The sequence below is a fragment of the Meles meles genome, chromosome 6 (assembly GCF_922984935.1).
Source record: "Meles meles chromosome 6, mMelMel3.1 paternal haplotype, whole genome shotgun sequence".
Taxonomy (NCBI): Eukaryota; Metazoa; Chordata; class Mammalia; order Carnivora; family Mustelidae; genus Meles; species Meles meles.
Window position 1 is genome coordinate 38,044,226 of NC_060071.1, and position 16,532 is coordinate 38,060,757.

At 47.6% G+C, this 16,532-nt stretch overlaps 1 protein-coding gene across 1 annotated transcript in view; it reads left to right on the top strand.

The window, feature by feature from the left end:
* Window positions 1-16,532, top strand: part of THSD4 (thrombospondin type 1 domain containing 4) — a 564,181-nt gene that overhangs the window by 107,846 nt on the left and 439,803 nt on the right. The window contains exons 5-6 of the mRNA XM_046009651.1: window positions 2,494-2,935; window positions 15,449-15,551. Coding sequence (XP_045865607.1) covers window positions 2,494-2,935; window positions 15,449-15,551 — 545 coding nt within the window. The remainder of the gene's footprint in view (window positions 1-2,493; window positions 2,936-15,448; window positions 15,552-16,532) is intronic.

Here is a 16,532-nt window from a genome sequence, read left to right on the forward strand (position 1 = left end):
GTTTAAGCTGAGGCTCCTGGAAGGCAACGTGGGTACAAAAATGTCCATCAGCACATGCGTCGGTCACCTGCTCTGGGAGACAGGCGGTCTTTGGAAAGAGGCTTGCTCAGGTCATCAGCCAACAGTAGGTTCTCCCTCTGCTGCCTCTGTTCCCCAAGAGCAGGATCGAGTCAGTCCCGGTTCAGGAGCTCTCGGTAGGTGAGTAGTAATGCGTCCTGGCCTGGGCCAGCAGATTTCTGTTATGCCAGAAGAAAATTTTATAGCTGTTGTCCATTAAACATGATCATTCTTGGGGCACCTGGTTTCAGCGCAGGTCATGATCTTAGAGTCATGAGATGGAGCCCCTCTCCGGAAGTCTGCTTGAGTTGCTCTCTCCCTCTCTCTCCCTCTGCCCCTCCCCTCTGCTCTTGCACTCTCACTCTCTCAAATTAATCAGTAAATCCTTAAAAAAAAAATCACTTTTATGGTTGGGTTCTCACCCTTTGGTTTAGAATTTCAGTTCCTTAAAAGCTGGGGGCTTGCTGGAAATGCAGAGTCTCAGGCCCCACCCCAGGCCAACTGAGTCAGGATCTGCCTCCAACAAGATGCCTAGCTGATTGCTGGGCACATCCAAGTTTGAGAAGCGCTGCTGCACGTGTCCTCGTTTCTCTCTTACCTTCAGCGGGCATCTCCACCCCATGCTTAGCTGGAGGCTGGAATTCTTGGTAGGTCTTCAGATCTTAAAAGGAAAAGACACACACATACATGTACTGAAATTCTTTCCCTCGCCTTTACATGATGTCATTCATTTTACCTGGCCTGCCACAAGAAAGAAAAAGGCAAATTACATCCAAGTTATATATATTTTTAAGACTAACTTCTTAATTGCGTCTCTTAAAGCAGCACACTGGATCCCCCCTCATTAACAGAGTCCCAAGTGTTGCCAAGATTAATCGAGAAGTGCTTCAAGGCAAAATAAACATTGTAGCACAGTTTCATTCAAAACCATATCAGCTAAGAATGAAGGTGCAATTAGTGATAAAGATGTTAATAATTAGTTGTGGTCTGTTAAATTTTATATTCAGTGGTTACATAGGGTGAAGAAAGAATTTCCTCATGAGGACAGAAATTAATGTTTCACCTTGATTGCTGTTTCAATGTGCTTATTTTAATGGGGCCATCCTGTAGAAAACCCTTGGGCACATTTCCAATTTTACATAAATGTAGAATTAATTATTATGGAAGCATATAATTTTAGAGCTGGAATGACCTTCGTGGTCATTAGATCCAGCTCAGACATTTTCCAACGAAATAAGAAACGATTTCTTCAGGTCCTTCCACAGTATTGGAACCTTGTTCACCAACTCAGACCAGTGATTGTGAAACCCTTCTCACATCCCTGCAGACAGAAATGCCTCCTCTAGCCTCAGAATTCCCACATTCCTGTGTGTAGCTGCTCTCATGGCCCTTACCTCACCTTGAGTTATGTCCTGGCTGGTTTCTGTTGTAAGGCTGGGGACTTGGGAACCATATCTGACTCACTTTTATGTTCTTGACCATTCCTAGCTCTGGGTTTTGTAAACAGTAGTCGCCCAATAAATTGACATGCAGTGTGGTGTGCTGCAGCCGTTCTGTCCCATGCACCAGAGCTCACTGCGTCTTCATGATTGAAGACTTCAAGATTGAGAACCGCCGTGCCGTGGCGGAAACGATTATATCCGGGATGTAGATAAATGCCACAAGCCAGGACTTTCTCCCAGTCATTAAACATTCACCAGCACAGAAGAGTTTATGTGATTTTGCTAAGGCCTCACAAGCCAATAGGTCTTGACAAAGTCCAAAGATGATGCCAACACGAAGATGCGGTTCCCCCACCACGGTTCGGCTTGGGTTGCCTCAAGAGTGATGGAGAGCCGACTGTTCGACTGTTCGACCTCCTCTAGTTTCTTCGGGGATTAAGTGTGACCCAGTGCAAGTCAGGCCTCAGGGCTGCATTCGGGTGTGGTCGCTTAGCTAAATTCCACCTACCTGGAAAAGCTATTTGGGCATGAATGGTAATGGAAACCGGCCTGAAGTCTCAGGCACCGTTGAGTGAGGAAAAAAACCCCACAGATTATTTTCAGAGAAAACAAATGAACAGGAAGTTACTGTGGCCGAAATTACAATTACATCCTTATACTTCTCAAAAACCTCAGTGGCTCCCAACAGCTTGCAGCAGGCCCGAGGGCCCGCCGTCAGTCACATGCTGACCACAGCGTACCGTTCCAACCTCGTTTTCCACCACTCACATCGCCCACCGTCATTCAACTTTCCAGCCTCCGTGGAGCCTCTCTGCCCCGGCTTCCATGATGTCCCCTTCTCCTGGGAGGCCCATCCTCCACCTCCCTGGTCTGCCACAGGCTCCCTCCCAGAGTTTCCATCCCTACCCAGTCCCCTCCGTCGTGACCACAGTGTCGGGGTTGACGGAGAACACCCCGTGACTCCTTTCATCTCTGTTTGTGTGTCTTTCTTTAGGAGCAGGACCCGCGGCCCCATCGGCCCCGGCAAGTATGGCTACGGTAAGGCCCCGTACATCCTGCCGCTGCAGACGGACTCCGCACACTCGCTGCAGAGGCTTCGGAGGCAGAGGCCGTCCCGGCCTTCCAGGTCGCAGGGAGCATCGGGTCCCAGCCACGGCTACAGCCCACCGGCCCGCCGGGCTCCCCAGCACGGGCCTCTTTACCAGAGCGACGGGGGCTCCCGTTCTGGACTGCAGACCTCCGAGGCCTCCGTCTACCAGCTGCCGTTGACCCATGACCCAGGCTTCCCCGCGGCTTCCAGTCTCTTCCATGGCCTGGAAAGCAGCAGCAGCCACGACCCCGGGGCCCCCAGGGCACAGAGCTCCTCACAGCCTGGCCGCTCTGCAGCCATCTCCTGCATCGGGGCCTACCGACAGTACAAGCTGTGTAACACCAACGTGAGTACGCACCGCGGCTCTGGGCCAGGCCAGCTTCCGCCCTGCTTTCTGCTTTGCCATCAAGTGGAGGACAGCGAGGGCCCGGTCCTTTAGGCCCTTTTAATGCACCCCTGCATGTTCTCTCCCTCTCTCCTCTCTCCATGAGTTCTCCATGAGTTCTCCATGGACACTTCCCCTTTTCATAAGGTTGTGACTTCAGACTTCTTGACAGTCACTGTTGCTGTGTATCACACAACCTCCCATCCTCAGAGACTTCCTATCAACAATATTTATTTGTGCACAGGTCAGTGGGGCAAATACAGTTTGGTTACTTTATGGCCGAAGGTGGTGGTGCCCAAGACGTGGGAGTTGGGAGAGGTTTGAGCAGCATCCGTAGGTTCCGGTCAGTATCCTGCTATTCCAGGCATGAGGACTTTGCATATTGTATGATGAAAAAGTCCGAGACCGAGTAACTTGCTGAAGATTCCATTGCTGATCAGTAGCAAAGCAAATTATAAATGGGAAGTACGTAAGATGACCAAAAGTGGTTTTTCAAAAAATGTCAGTTTAAAGAGTATATCTCAAGGAGAAAGGAATAAGAGAATGTTCAAAGGTTAAATTTCCAAGTTGCTACATTTTTCATTAATAATTTAATCTGCTTTAATATTCTGTTACTGGGCAACAGGACAGCTGTTACATATTAGCTTCAATTTCCTCATTAAAAATATATTTCCTGCTATAGAGTCCATAGAAATGACTTAATTTGTGATTTTAATAATTCCTCTGAATGCCTGGCTTTTTAGCCTGTTCTTCCACTGACAGACTTCAGGAATTATTAATTTTTGTAAAGCAGTAATTTTTCTAAAGCCATTACAAATCAGTCAACCATTAAGTCTTAATTAAGCATCACTGCTTGTCTTGTAACGGCCCAAGGTGCCATGGAAGACGAAAGAGAAGTCGTACTATGTGTCTTGTAGAATCCTTAGGAGGATCAAATGAGGTGATGTTAAGACGGGGCTTTATAGGGATGCCTGGGTGGCTCAGTTGGTTAAGCGGCTGCCTTCGGCTCAGGTCATGATCTCGGCGTCCTGGGATCGAGTCCCACATCAGGCTCTTTGCTCGGCAGGGAGCCTGCTTTGCCCTCTGACTCTGCCTGCTACTCTGTCTGCCTGTGCTCACTCTCTCTCTCTCTTTCTCTGACTAATAAATAAATAAAATCTTAAAAAAAAAAAAAGGGCTTTATAAATCAGAAAGAAATACTTGTGTCTGTGATCATACATGGTCCTAGTTCTTGAAACCATTACTATCCTTTTAAGGATCTTTAAGATTCAGGAGCACTTGGGGGGCTCATTCGGCTAAGCATCTGACTCTTGATTTCAGCTTGGGTCGTGATCGAGGTCTCGAGCCCCGTGACTTCGAGATGGGCTCTGCACTGGACCTGGAGTCTGCTTAGGATTCTCTCTCTCTTTCTCTCTTAGCAATTTTTAAAATTAAAATCTTTAAAAAAGTAAATGAGATGAATTCATCTCAAATGCAGAACACCTCCTCCCATTGACTACTATGTTTCTTCATTTTCAAAACCACATAAATCATAAAGCGAAAGAAAAAGAGAGAGGGCACTTGGCATGCATGTGATGTCTAAGTATTTCTGTCACTTCACTTCCATTTTTCAAGGATGCACATTTTGCTAGGCCTGTGCTGCCAAGAGCAGAGCTACCTCTCTCCATGTAGATATCGTGGCTTCTCTGGGTGCTGGGATGACTCTACTACTAGGGACAATGACTTGCAAATAATCTCAGAAAATTCTTGTGAATTTATGATATCTGGCAATAGTAACACCTTCAACCCAGGACAGAGAGGTGAATGTTGACAAAGGGTTATGGGGCTTCAGTTCCCTTTTCTTGTGTGTAACATTAAACATGGTGTCTTCCCCAGTGCATCCCATCATCCCGAGTCCCATCCTACTGACCCTTATGGAGAGATGCCCTTCCTTAGAGGTCCCGTGACTGCCTGTTTCTTTTTATAAGCCCAAGGCTTCTTGGGTCTTGGGCCATCCCCTGTCCCCCATTAAAATTGCCTGTGTTAAGGTCCTTAAGACCTCTCCTAGGTTTGATTATTTACTGGGAGGACTCATAGCTATGATTAATTGTAATAACAATGAAAGGGCACAGAGCAAGATCAGCAAAGAGAAAGGTGCATGGGGCAAAGTCTCGAGGAAACCAGGCACATGGTTCTTGTCTTCTCCTAGTGGAGTCGCACAGGGTGTGCTTATTCCCCCAGACAGGAGTTGTGACAACGGGTGTGAAGTGTCATCTACGAGGGAAGCTCCTTTGAGACTCGGTGCCCAAGGTTTTTATTGGGGGCTGGTCACATAGGCGCCCTCTGCCTGCCACATACCAAAATTCCAGACTCCTAGGAGGAAAGCAGGTGTTGAGCATAAACTATATTGCTAAAGCAAATAGTTTGGGCATAGTGAGTCACTCTTAGTCCCTCAGGGAATGATGGAAACCCTTCTGAAATCCAAGTTCCCAGATGCCAGCCAAGGACCAATCTTGCAAGCAGGCCTTTCTGAAGAGAGCTGATTCAGTCCTGCCGTGTGGAGTTTCCCTTTCACACCTCCTGTGTGGACCTGTATGCTCTGGCACCCTAGCGTGGGTGACCTTATGTGGACATGTATGGTACCCACCCCGCCCTGCACCAGTGAGCAACAGGAAGAGGGAGCATGAATCTCCAAATTGTGTTAGTCTTCCTACTCCAGGACGGAAGAGGTGAAGGGAGTATGGGTTATCACTTATGTCCTCTCCAAAGATTAAAAAGGAATATGTGCCTTTAGAGATCTCTCCAGTTCCTATCTGGGAGAAGAGAAAGAAAGGAAGGTAGGCCAGGACGGCTTGGAAACATCCCCTGATTTCAGAACTTCACCCCTTAAACTAAGTGCCTAGTAGATCCCACCCAAATTCTCTATGGAACACCCCACTTTCTAAGACTACCCCCACAGTAGAGGTCTCAGTTGTTATATACCGTAATGCATAGAAGGGATGGCATGAATTAGAGGAAATAGTTGGGCAGGTTTCCAGATCTGGGAACAGTATCTTGTCATTACTCACAGTCCTTCCCTCAAGACCCTTGTGGTCCTGGGGCAGAGAAGGTGCCCAGGGCAAGCAGCCTGGACATCACTGCCCTTGGCGCTGGAGCACTTGGGGAGCGGGAGGAACTCTGGGAGCACAGAGCAGGAGGCCACGCTGGGTTGGGGAAGACTGTGCTGAAAAGGGAACAGTTGAGCTGGGCTTCTAAGAATGGTGGGAAGAGACAAAAGGGCATTTGGGAGCAAAAGAAACATCTTAGTCAAGGACAGGGAGGTAGGATTGTGCCAGAGCCTTAAGATGCCGTGACACCTGCCAGGTCGCAGGGTCCCTCCTTTCTCCCCCTCTGGCCTCCTCCTGTCTACTTTAAATAACCACAGTTTTAGTGGGCATCTTGTTCTGTAACATCTCAAAACCCAGAGATTTCACAGGGGCCTTGCTTGACTTCCATATATGAGATGGATGCGTGAGAAACTTAGAAACACAGTGCAGAGTCAGAAGCGAGCTCATTAACTGATGTTATTGGAGGTTAGGCCGCAGGGCGTCTGAAATAGTGGGCTTGGGAGCAGGCTGTGCTAGCCGGGAGCCCCAGCTTCCTTGGGCAAGGCGCTTCCCATCTGGGACGCGGGGGAATACCACCTGTTCTGCGGTGTTGACTGTGCACGCGGGGAGCTGACATGCGGGGAAATAACGGCGTTCGGGCCTGGAGAAGTCAGCACGGCTTGCTTGCCTCTCCGGAGCCTGGGCCGGAGCAGAGTCTCGCCATGGCATTTTCCAGAGTGCTCAGTCACGAAACTGTGGTGGAGGTGGTCAGACTTGCTCAGAATCCCCTTCGGTCCCGTGGATTAGCTGAGGTTCAGAACCCTTTCCCTTCGCCGGGCAATAAAACATGACTGCTGGGGCACCTGGGGGGCTCAGTCGGTTAAGTGTCTATCTTCAGCTCGGGTCTCGATCCAGGGTCCTGGGATGGAGTCCTGGCTTTGCACTTCCTGCTCCTTAGGGAGCCTGCTTCTCCCTCTCCCTCTGCCGCTCCCCTGCCTGTGCACTCGCTCCCCCTGCCCCCACCCCGTCAAATAAATAAAGAAAATCTAAAAAAAATAACAAAACATGATTCCTTAGAGCCCCAACATGTCAAGTGTAATGTAGCTTCCGTGCAGTCCCTGTTGAGTCAGGTGTAAAGTGATGGAAAGTGAAACTACAGATAAGTTCCTGCCAGTAAATGCTTAACACCCTCAAACGTGCATGTTTCATGTGAAGCCCTACCTTGTGATGTCATCTGGGAATTTTAAGCATCTGGTGTGTTTTCAGGATTGCTTGACTCCTAAGATATCCTCTATGAAATACTAGAAAATAAATAATAAATGCAGTCCCGATGATCTCTGCCTATAGACTTTAAAGATAAGGAAGGGTTTTTTGTTGTTGTTCTTTTTTTTTTTTTCCCTTGCTTACCTTGTATGTGCAGAAGTTAAGGTGACAAGCCCCAGTATAACTAGAGACTCTTAGGGTCTTTTGGAGCAGACCCCAATCTTTGACATCTTCTGGTACAACACGCCAGGTCACTCGTATGGGTTCTTGGAGTCCATAAACATAGCGCTGACATCAGTGGCGGGGTCAGGTGTTAGGCTGTAGGTCAGGGACACTTAGCTGAGAACACACTCTGGCCCTCAGTGGCTCCCAGTCCAGCGGGAGAGGCTCAAAAAAGATCATGACAAGCAAGCCTAGGACACAGGCACTACGGGACATGCTGGGAGGCACTTTGCAGTCCCCCGGCCTTGGAAATGAGCCTGGCTGGGCCTCCTGGAGAAGTGCAGGGGTGTTTCCCAGGGAGCAGGAGTGACAGGGGCTCCCAGAGGGGCTGAGGGACAAGAAGGGGGCTCTCAGGAGACCTCTCGGTGGATCCAGTTGTTTTTCCTGTAAGCAGAGACTTCCCCGGCAAGTACGCGGGGAGGTCTCTGTGGTTTGTCCCCAGCCCTGCACCTTCTCAGCTGTGGCTAAAGAGAATAAGTGCTCGAGGAACCAAGTAAATTGGTTTCTTCTTCGTGGAAGTTCCTGGAAGGCCCAGTGTTGAAAGCAGCAGAACTGGAGTCTTAACGAGGGTGCCATGGGGGAAGGAGAAAACCAAACCGCGGTCCCTCCGGTGCCGGAGGGATGGAGTTAAAATCGTTCTACTCGCTGTTTCTGGGGCTTGGTGTTATTATTTGCTAAATACAAGACTCGTGGAGGCTGAGGTGTCTCTCTCCCACTTTGTTCTCTTAAGCACTTGGAATTCAGGCTTTCTCCCTTGGGGACACTGACACTCTGACTCCTTCTGGGGAAGGGGGGCTGGAGTGAGTCAGCGGGTGCAGGGCGGGGACGGGGTTATGACTATAATGGGCTTCACTGCCAAAGGAGACGTGATCCCGAGTTTAGACAGAGTGCACTTAACGTGATGGGGGAAAACCCCTGGGGCTAAAAGCAGCTTTTAGCAAGCACTGATGTGATGAGTTCTGGTACTAGTGACTCTCCAGTAAATTTCCCTGGAGTGGGACCGGCTTCAGACAGCGGGTTTTTCCGTGTGGAGTGGTTTCCATCTCCACGTAAGTGAAAATGAAGGGAAGATGTTGGACAAATCTCAAATACAGTTTAGCTCTCTTGAGGCAGGTTCTCCTTCGACCCCCTTTCTAGTCTCCTGTTGAACGAAAGATGAGTTGACAACCTCCTGACTGTTCTTTAAGGAGGAACTTCGCAAATGGGCCAGGTCAAGAATCCAGAACAAGGCGGGAAGGTGTGAAACTTACCGGAGAACTGTGGGGCTGTCACGGGGTGGACAGTCCATCTAACTGGGGGGCTCGATGTACGTTTCTCTTATCGTCAGTTGATCACCAGCCTCCTTATCTGGGAAATATGTGCTTTTTTGCATCCATTTCTGCTTTCCATCTTCTCGCACCACTTGGAATTTCCCATAGAAAGTTCTCTTACTGACTTTTTCTTATTCTGTCAGTGACCTTTTATAAATATGGCATGTGAATATATGCGATCGTATAAATGGTAAAGATATTTCTTTGTGTGTACAATATTTACAGGTTTCGTATAAACATAGTTCATCTATTCGAAAGATACACATAGGAGTCACACGCACGCATACATACATGAGTTGTTCCCGATCATCACTTCTGATCATTATAAAAAGTAGTGCAAATGGTAAGAAGTACCAGCGTGGCAGAGAGAGCTATATCCCAGCCCCTCTCCCTAGATGTAATTGCAATCACTCATTTTTAAATTTTTAGTTCCTAGGGTCATTCTCTCCATAACTCTAATAGCAAACTAATATCTTTGCTTCTTGATACATCAACTTCAAATTTTCTCCGTTAGCTCCTTACTCCAAAATACGAAGAAATGATCCCATTTCCTCCCACACTGTGGATCCCTACTAGCTACATTTTTATTTTCTATTTTATTTTAAATTACGTATAGTGTGTTAACAATTTTTATTTTCTGGATTCATCCACGTTCGGGAAGACTCCTTGTTTTGCAAGATTGGAAATGTTGTGCCCAGTTTGCCAAATTCTTCTCATTGCATTACATGTTTTGGCTGATGCATTTTCCTCCACACGGTCTCTAAAATCCCTGCCAGAGACTATAATGAGGGATTCTTCGTATCCTCCATAGTCAGTCCTAATACCTGATGCATAGTCATAGGGGCACAGTGAATATTTGCCTTTGAGGGAATTTCTCCTCCCGTCCTAGCAGATGGCAAAGGGTCAGGAGGCCGCTCTGACTAATGTGATCCCTGAAGTAGCGAGTGGGGGGGAGGAGAAGTCTTAAATGTTTTAAAAAGTTTACATTTGGCCGTATGCTTTCTGATTAGTTAGAAGACAGAGGTTCTTGTTCAGGTCCTCTTACAGGCATGGAGATAGATAGGAGGGAGACATAAGCACTCCTGGGATAGGCCTAGATTTGTATGAATGTTTATCCAGAGTACCTAAAAATACGTGGTTTTCCTGGGTGAACAGATGGGGTTAGTCATCTTAATATCCACTGGGTCTTTGATGGAGATATTGAATGAGAGAAACACCTTTCTCTAGGAGAACATTATGAACTTAGATGAAGGAAAAAAAAGATGTTTGAGAACAAGAAAACCTCGGGATTTTGGAGGGATTTTTGCCTTGTTTTTTGTTTTAAATCCAAAACCTGGACCCAACTCTGACTAACTGTCCAGAGAACGCTAGGAGCGGTAGCAGGTGGCAAGGATTTTTGCGAGGTTGAATTTGTTCCAAGTGACTTGAGAAAGCAGATATGAAACGTATTTGAAAAATGTGCTGGATGATTTCTAAGCAATGTTGATCCACAGTTGTATTATCCTGCAGCTGGAAACCCAAACCCCTTTTTCCAGCTGGGGAAGGGAAAGGGGAATGTTTCCTCAGAACATCTATCCGTCAGGCACTTGAAGCTTCTGGAACTGCCGGAATCATCTTTGATGTCCACTTAGATTCTAGCTCAGCTGACATATCCTGAGCATTATTATGAGCTAGAAATTTTAATGTATTACTAAGTTAAACTTCACAAAATATCCCAGCGGGATGGGAGTGCCGCAGGGCTTGCTACTGACATGCAGTAATTTGGGTTTAGAGAAGTGAAGTGCTTTGCCCAAGGTCACCCGGCCACCTTCCCCTGTCCCTACAGGGATGTTAACTACATCACATGTTGTAGGCTGGTCGCTGGTCTTTTGATTGAATCCAGAGCAATGCAAAGGATAAAAACAATGCCTGTCTAACCCAGGCAGACTTCAAGATCATGTTCCTTGGTGCCACCTTCATTGGGAATGACACCCTTCAGTCCACTGAGGAAGTGAAAGTATTAATTATCAAGAGGTAGGTATGCGATCACCAAGAGTGGCCTCTTGAGCCATGTCATCTCAGATCAACCGGGGTCTCTAGGAACATAGTCCGAGTTTCCATAACACTCTTTGTAACTCATAGCAACCTGAGACAACTGTCGAGATGGAACTTTGGATAGGGTCTCAAGTGTTTTATGAGGATTTTCAGCTCATTATATTAAAGTCCGTCTTCATTCCTTTTCCCATAAGAGACCAGTGGAAACACTGCTGCGTCTTTTGGGTGAAAGGAAGTCATTTGAAGGGAGGTTATCTCTCAGACACATTACAAGGCAATGAAGCTCCGGTCTTTGCTAGCCCCATTCTGCGTGGACTTGATCTCCATCCGCCCGGCTTTTTCCCTGTCCCACTTTTCTGGCCTGAAGGTTACAGGAATCTACATCCATGGAAAGGATTAGTGTCTGCAGGAAATCTGCCCAAAGCCAACTCACAGTGTAAACTAGACACAGTCACCGATAAGATGTGGGTGACTCAGTCCATGGCATCAGGAAACAGCCCACTTAAAATGTAACAAATGTAAAATGATCTGTAACCTGGAAGTTTGGACTTCAGAGAGTCTGTTAAAACGAGAGGAGATCGTATACTGATAATAGTATGACAAGTACAAACAGATGTAACCCACAGAAGACGTGGAGCCGAATTTCCCTGGCCCTGCTTGGTCCTCAGTCCACAACCGCATGATCTTTACAGCCGAGGCCCCTCCACCAGGCCTCAGAGGCTGAAACCGACCTCGGCCGCTAGGACCTCTCGGGCAAGGAGTTAAGGTCCCCTTGTCTGAGGACCTATGCCAGATTCACTTTGTTGTCCTCCATTCTCGAGGGGCACCATGGTATGGTGGTTACTGGCATGGGTTCAGGGTCCAAAGTGTGTGGGTTCCGATCCTGACTTCATCATTTACCAGCCCATGACTTTGGTCAGCTCCTTCAGCTTTCTGCTGCCTTGGCTTCCTCATCTGTAAAATGGGTATAATAGTTGTGGTGAGGCTGACATGAGCTAAGATACACAGGCTCGTGGGGTAGAGTGCCCGGCATTTAGTAACTGCTCAGTACAAGTGAGCTGTTCTTAACATCCTCACTGGCCCAGGCTTCTGCCTGCATCACCCTTACTATAATTTTATCTTAGGAACCCACGTCCACATTTGAGCCCTGTGAGTCTCGCATTTCTCCGGCCCGGGCTCTCTCCTACCTGCTGAATGGCCCCTCATGTGGCATCCCATGAGTCCTTGCAGGGGAACACACAGGGCGAGGCCAGGGCTCCCGGTCATCTCCAGCGGCATCTGCCCACGCTCAGCACGTGCTGGGTGCCACAGGCAACCTGCTGGGCCCAACTGCCTTTGGGTGACTGGAGGTGGATTTGCTGCCTCAGTGCCTGACGCCCCACTGTGGGTCTGATGCCATGTGAAGCCCCCCAACCCCCACCACAGGAAGTAACTGGGCCAGGCTCACATAAAAAGAACTTGTTGGTGACTGGGGCAGGGTGCCCTGTATGATCCCTCACAGGTGACTGGTTGGCTTGACAGATGTGTATGGTCAGAGTGGGAGCCTTAGTGGGGCATTAAGATATACCCTAAGATTATAAACTATGAGCACATGCAAAGCTGGCAAAGGGCCAGAGTGTTTGGAAGGGCTCAGTAATGATCCACTTTTATTACATAAATATTACATATTTATTGCAGAAAAATTAGACAATGCAATACACCAAAAGCTTTCTTTTCTTTATGGAAAGAGAAAAAATCTGTAACCCACCTTCCAGAGATAATGCTTTTAACCTTTCTTTCTCTATGGGCGTGCACGTGCACACATACACAATCATTTAGCACTTTTTTTTTTCACTTAATGGGTTGTAGACTACTTTCTGTGTCATGAAATATACATTTCTATCATCAAGTACTGAGCATTTCAAAATGATTCTACAGATGCATTGGTTCATGGTCCGACCTCTTGGCATATTTTGCTGGTGGAAGAGGAGGGGGTTAAGCAGACTGGCTGAGTTTTTGTGGTCTGTGGCTTCCAATTCTGATAACTGTCCCCAGACAAATTAAGAGTGGCTTCTGGCTGGAGCCTCAAGGCAGAGCAACTTGGCTTTCCAGAGGTGTGGTTATCTGAGGAACAGGACATGTGCCCACTTGTTCTGGTCTGTTTCCCGTATGAAAAAAAATGCAACCGAGTAGCTAATCTCTAGTTTCTGATTAGGGCCAGAGTGGGTGGTCAGCGCTCTGGGCTCAGTCCCTCTGTCACTGTGACCTCTGGTGAACTGTGCTACTTCTCCAGGCCTCTGTGTCTTCATCTGTAGAGTAAAGGGTTGGATTTGATGGTCACTGTTCTAACACTGTGATTGCATGTTAACTAATTCCGAGTAAGAATGAGGCTGAGGTGTGGCCTTTGGTTGCTGCTGTGGTTCAGTGCCAGGCCGGCTGAGCCATAATCAGTGAGGGAGTTCTTTAAGCATATATTCCTGGGCCCTTTCTCTCCCCTAACACTGGGGTAAGGCCTGAGAATCTGCATTTTAGAAGATTTGATTGATTGATTGATTGATTGATTGATGAGAAAGAGTGAGTTGGGAGAGGAGCAGAAGGAGGAGGAGAGAATCTCAAGCAGACTGCACTCTCAGCACGGAGCCCGACGTGGGGCTTGATCTCACGACCCCGAGATCATGACGTGAGCTGAAATGAAGAGTCAGATGCTTAACTGACTGAGCCACCCAGGCACCCAAGAGAATCTGTATTTTCAACAAACCACTTGGCTATTCTTTCTCTTTGCTGGGACAGTGACTTCTCCCGAGCCACCAGCTGATCACATCCTGGTTGAGCTCTGGTTCTGACCTAAGGGTTGTCAAAAACATCTCGATGCCAAATCCTTCATGGAGACAGCTGGTGTTGCCAGACGCCTGCATGGTTCTGGCTTGGGCGCCGCCAGCAGCCCGGCTTCCAGAGGAGACAGCTTGCCCAGCCTGTTGGCTTCTGACTGATGGTCAGAGCTCAGCGCACCCTGACCATCCACCGGGCCCTTCTTTCCCCACCAGTTTCTAGCACATTCTCCTTCCCATAGCTTCCTACTACATATGGTTTGGTTCAGGCTGTGGCAGAGTCATGACCACTCAGCAGCCTCGCCTTCCTGACCTTTATCAAACAAGAGACGCTTTTCCTTCCACCTGTTTTTTTTTTTTTAAGATTTTATTTATTTATTTGACTGAGACAGAGATCATAAGTAGGCAGAGAGGCAGGGAGGCAGGCAGAGAGGCGGTGGGGGAAGCAGGCTCCCCGTTAAGCAGAGAGCCCAATGCAGAGCTCGATCCCAGGACCCTGGGATCATGACCTGAGCTGAAGGCAGAGACTTTAACCCACTGAGCCACCCAGGTGCCCCTCCTTCCACCTGGTTTTATTCCTCCTCTTGTTCCCTCCTCTTGAAAAGACCTGGTATTTCTGATGCATACCGTAGATTTCTTTATAAATCCTTCAGGACTTTGAGTGACTTGATTAGCAGTTTATTCCAGAGACTTCTTATACACAGGGTTTTTAATATTTAAGGGGCCAGATTCCTTTTCCTCTGGTTATTAAAACACACACACATACACATGCACGTGCATGCCTGTGCACGCACACCCCACACTTAAGTAAGAGTATATGTAGGATTTAAAAAGGTAGATCATGCTTTATCCATGATTTGAATTGGAGATTCTGATCTTATTATTATATTTCATATTTATTTCTTTCATGTCACACTTTGCTAGTATTTATCATTTATAGATAAGAAAGAAACTACAGGGAACTGGATATTTTCTAAAAGTAATCTAGTATATCAGAATTACCTGGGTAGTTTAATAAAATATAGATTCCTGGACCTCTTCCCAGACTTACTGACTGACGATCCCTGGGGGAGGAACCTGAGACTTTGCATTTCCCGTGAGATCTCTGGGTGATTATTTTGCATTCTAAAGGTGGGAGCTGTGGCGTTAGATGGTGGAGAGAATTTAGACAAGTTGGGCAGTGTGGTGGCCACCAGATCACTCAGCCTTAACTCCAGCTTCTGCCCTCACTGGCTGTGTGGGTTCCTCTGTGCCTTAGTTTGCTTATTGGTGAAAAATCTGCAAAACTCTCAGATTGGCCTCATTGGTCACCCTGAGGATTAAATGCATTAGTAAGTGTACTGTGTTCAAAGCAGTACCTGCACATGGTAAGGATTCTGTACATGCTTGCTGTGAATATGATCCCATGTCCAGGAACAGCACAAACAAAGTCAAACAGATGGGAATGGATGACCTTGGTGGGGAAGGCAAGCAGACCAATTTGTCAGGAGCAGAAGGTTTCAGTTAGTGGTTTTCAAATTACGGTGCAAAAGCTTAACCTGGGGAGCTTGTTAAAATTTTAGTGTCCTTCCAAAGATTCTGATGTAGTAAACTTGGAAGGAAGCCTTGAGATCTGCATTTTAAATTTTTGATGCAGGTGATCTGCACGGTTTCAGAAATGCTGCTCTTGATGGAGGAGGATTGGCATTTAAAGCTGGAGAGGTCTTCTGGGACGGGCCTGGGGCTCTGAGAAGATGCAGACACTAACTGCACATTTCATATCTGTTTTATTAGGTGTGTCCAGAAAGCAGTAGAAGCATCCGGGAAGTCCAGTGCGCGTCCTACAACAACAAGCCCTTCATGGGCCGCTTCTATGAATGGGAACCGTTTGCAGAAGGTAAGCCTAGACCCAGCTCTGCCCAGAAGAATTATTTTCATCTCTTCCCCAACCCTGTTCCCTTCTGCCTGATGCTGGAGGAATTGGTGTGATCCTGATTCGAGTGGTAATAGAGAGCAAAGGAGGGCCCCAGGACGCAGGAGAGCCTGCCAGGCAGGTTAGCTCAGAGGACCCTTAGACCATCTGTTAGAGAGATGAGGCATTGATAGAAAAGAGAAGCATCTGAGGCTGACTGGGTATTGGTGGGGGGTGGGGACAAACAGCATTTGAAGAACTGGGGGGAGCCAGAGGTTCAAACCAAGGTTGTGAGGATTGAGTGGGGGCAGTTGCCCTTTTCCCTGGTTCCTGCTCTAGGCTTGTGCGGTGACTTCAGAGGATGTAAAGTGTTGTAGCCAGTTGTTTGGCGTTTGTGTGTATGGGGGGTGGTGGTTCACACTGCTCTTTCCAAAGCTGAAATGTCATAAACAGGCATTGTCCTTGGTACCAAGGTTCCTGTCATTTCAAAATGACGGCAGGTCTGATTTTGACAGAATTCGGTAATACTGCTCTGGATCCCAGAGTCACTTTTCTTAGTTGAAACTGAGGTGATAACCTGCCTTTCGGATTGAGAAGTATTAAATTCTGGAAGATTCCTTCCATCACAGAAAAAGTGTTCTCCAAAAAGGCGAAGGGTCAACCAAAACTTGTGGGCTTAAATACTGGCAGCTAAGTTGGCCAGAAGGGGAGAGTCCAGCCACCCTCAGTGTCCATTGTCGGCTGAAGGCAGTGACCGGGACCGCTGGTATTGTCCAAAACCCAGAGTGCACAGCCCTGCCGCCACGTCCGCGAGCTGGAGACATTGTCCTGGGAGAGGGCTTCATAGTGATTTCATCACAAAGTCAATGCCCAGGGAAGCCAAACTGTGGGAAGTCGTGTGTTGGTGGGAACCCTGGGGGAAGAGGGAGGCATTGATATCTGCTCTGAAATTGGTTGCAAAATGGT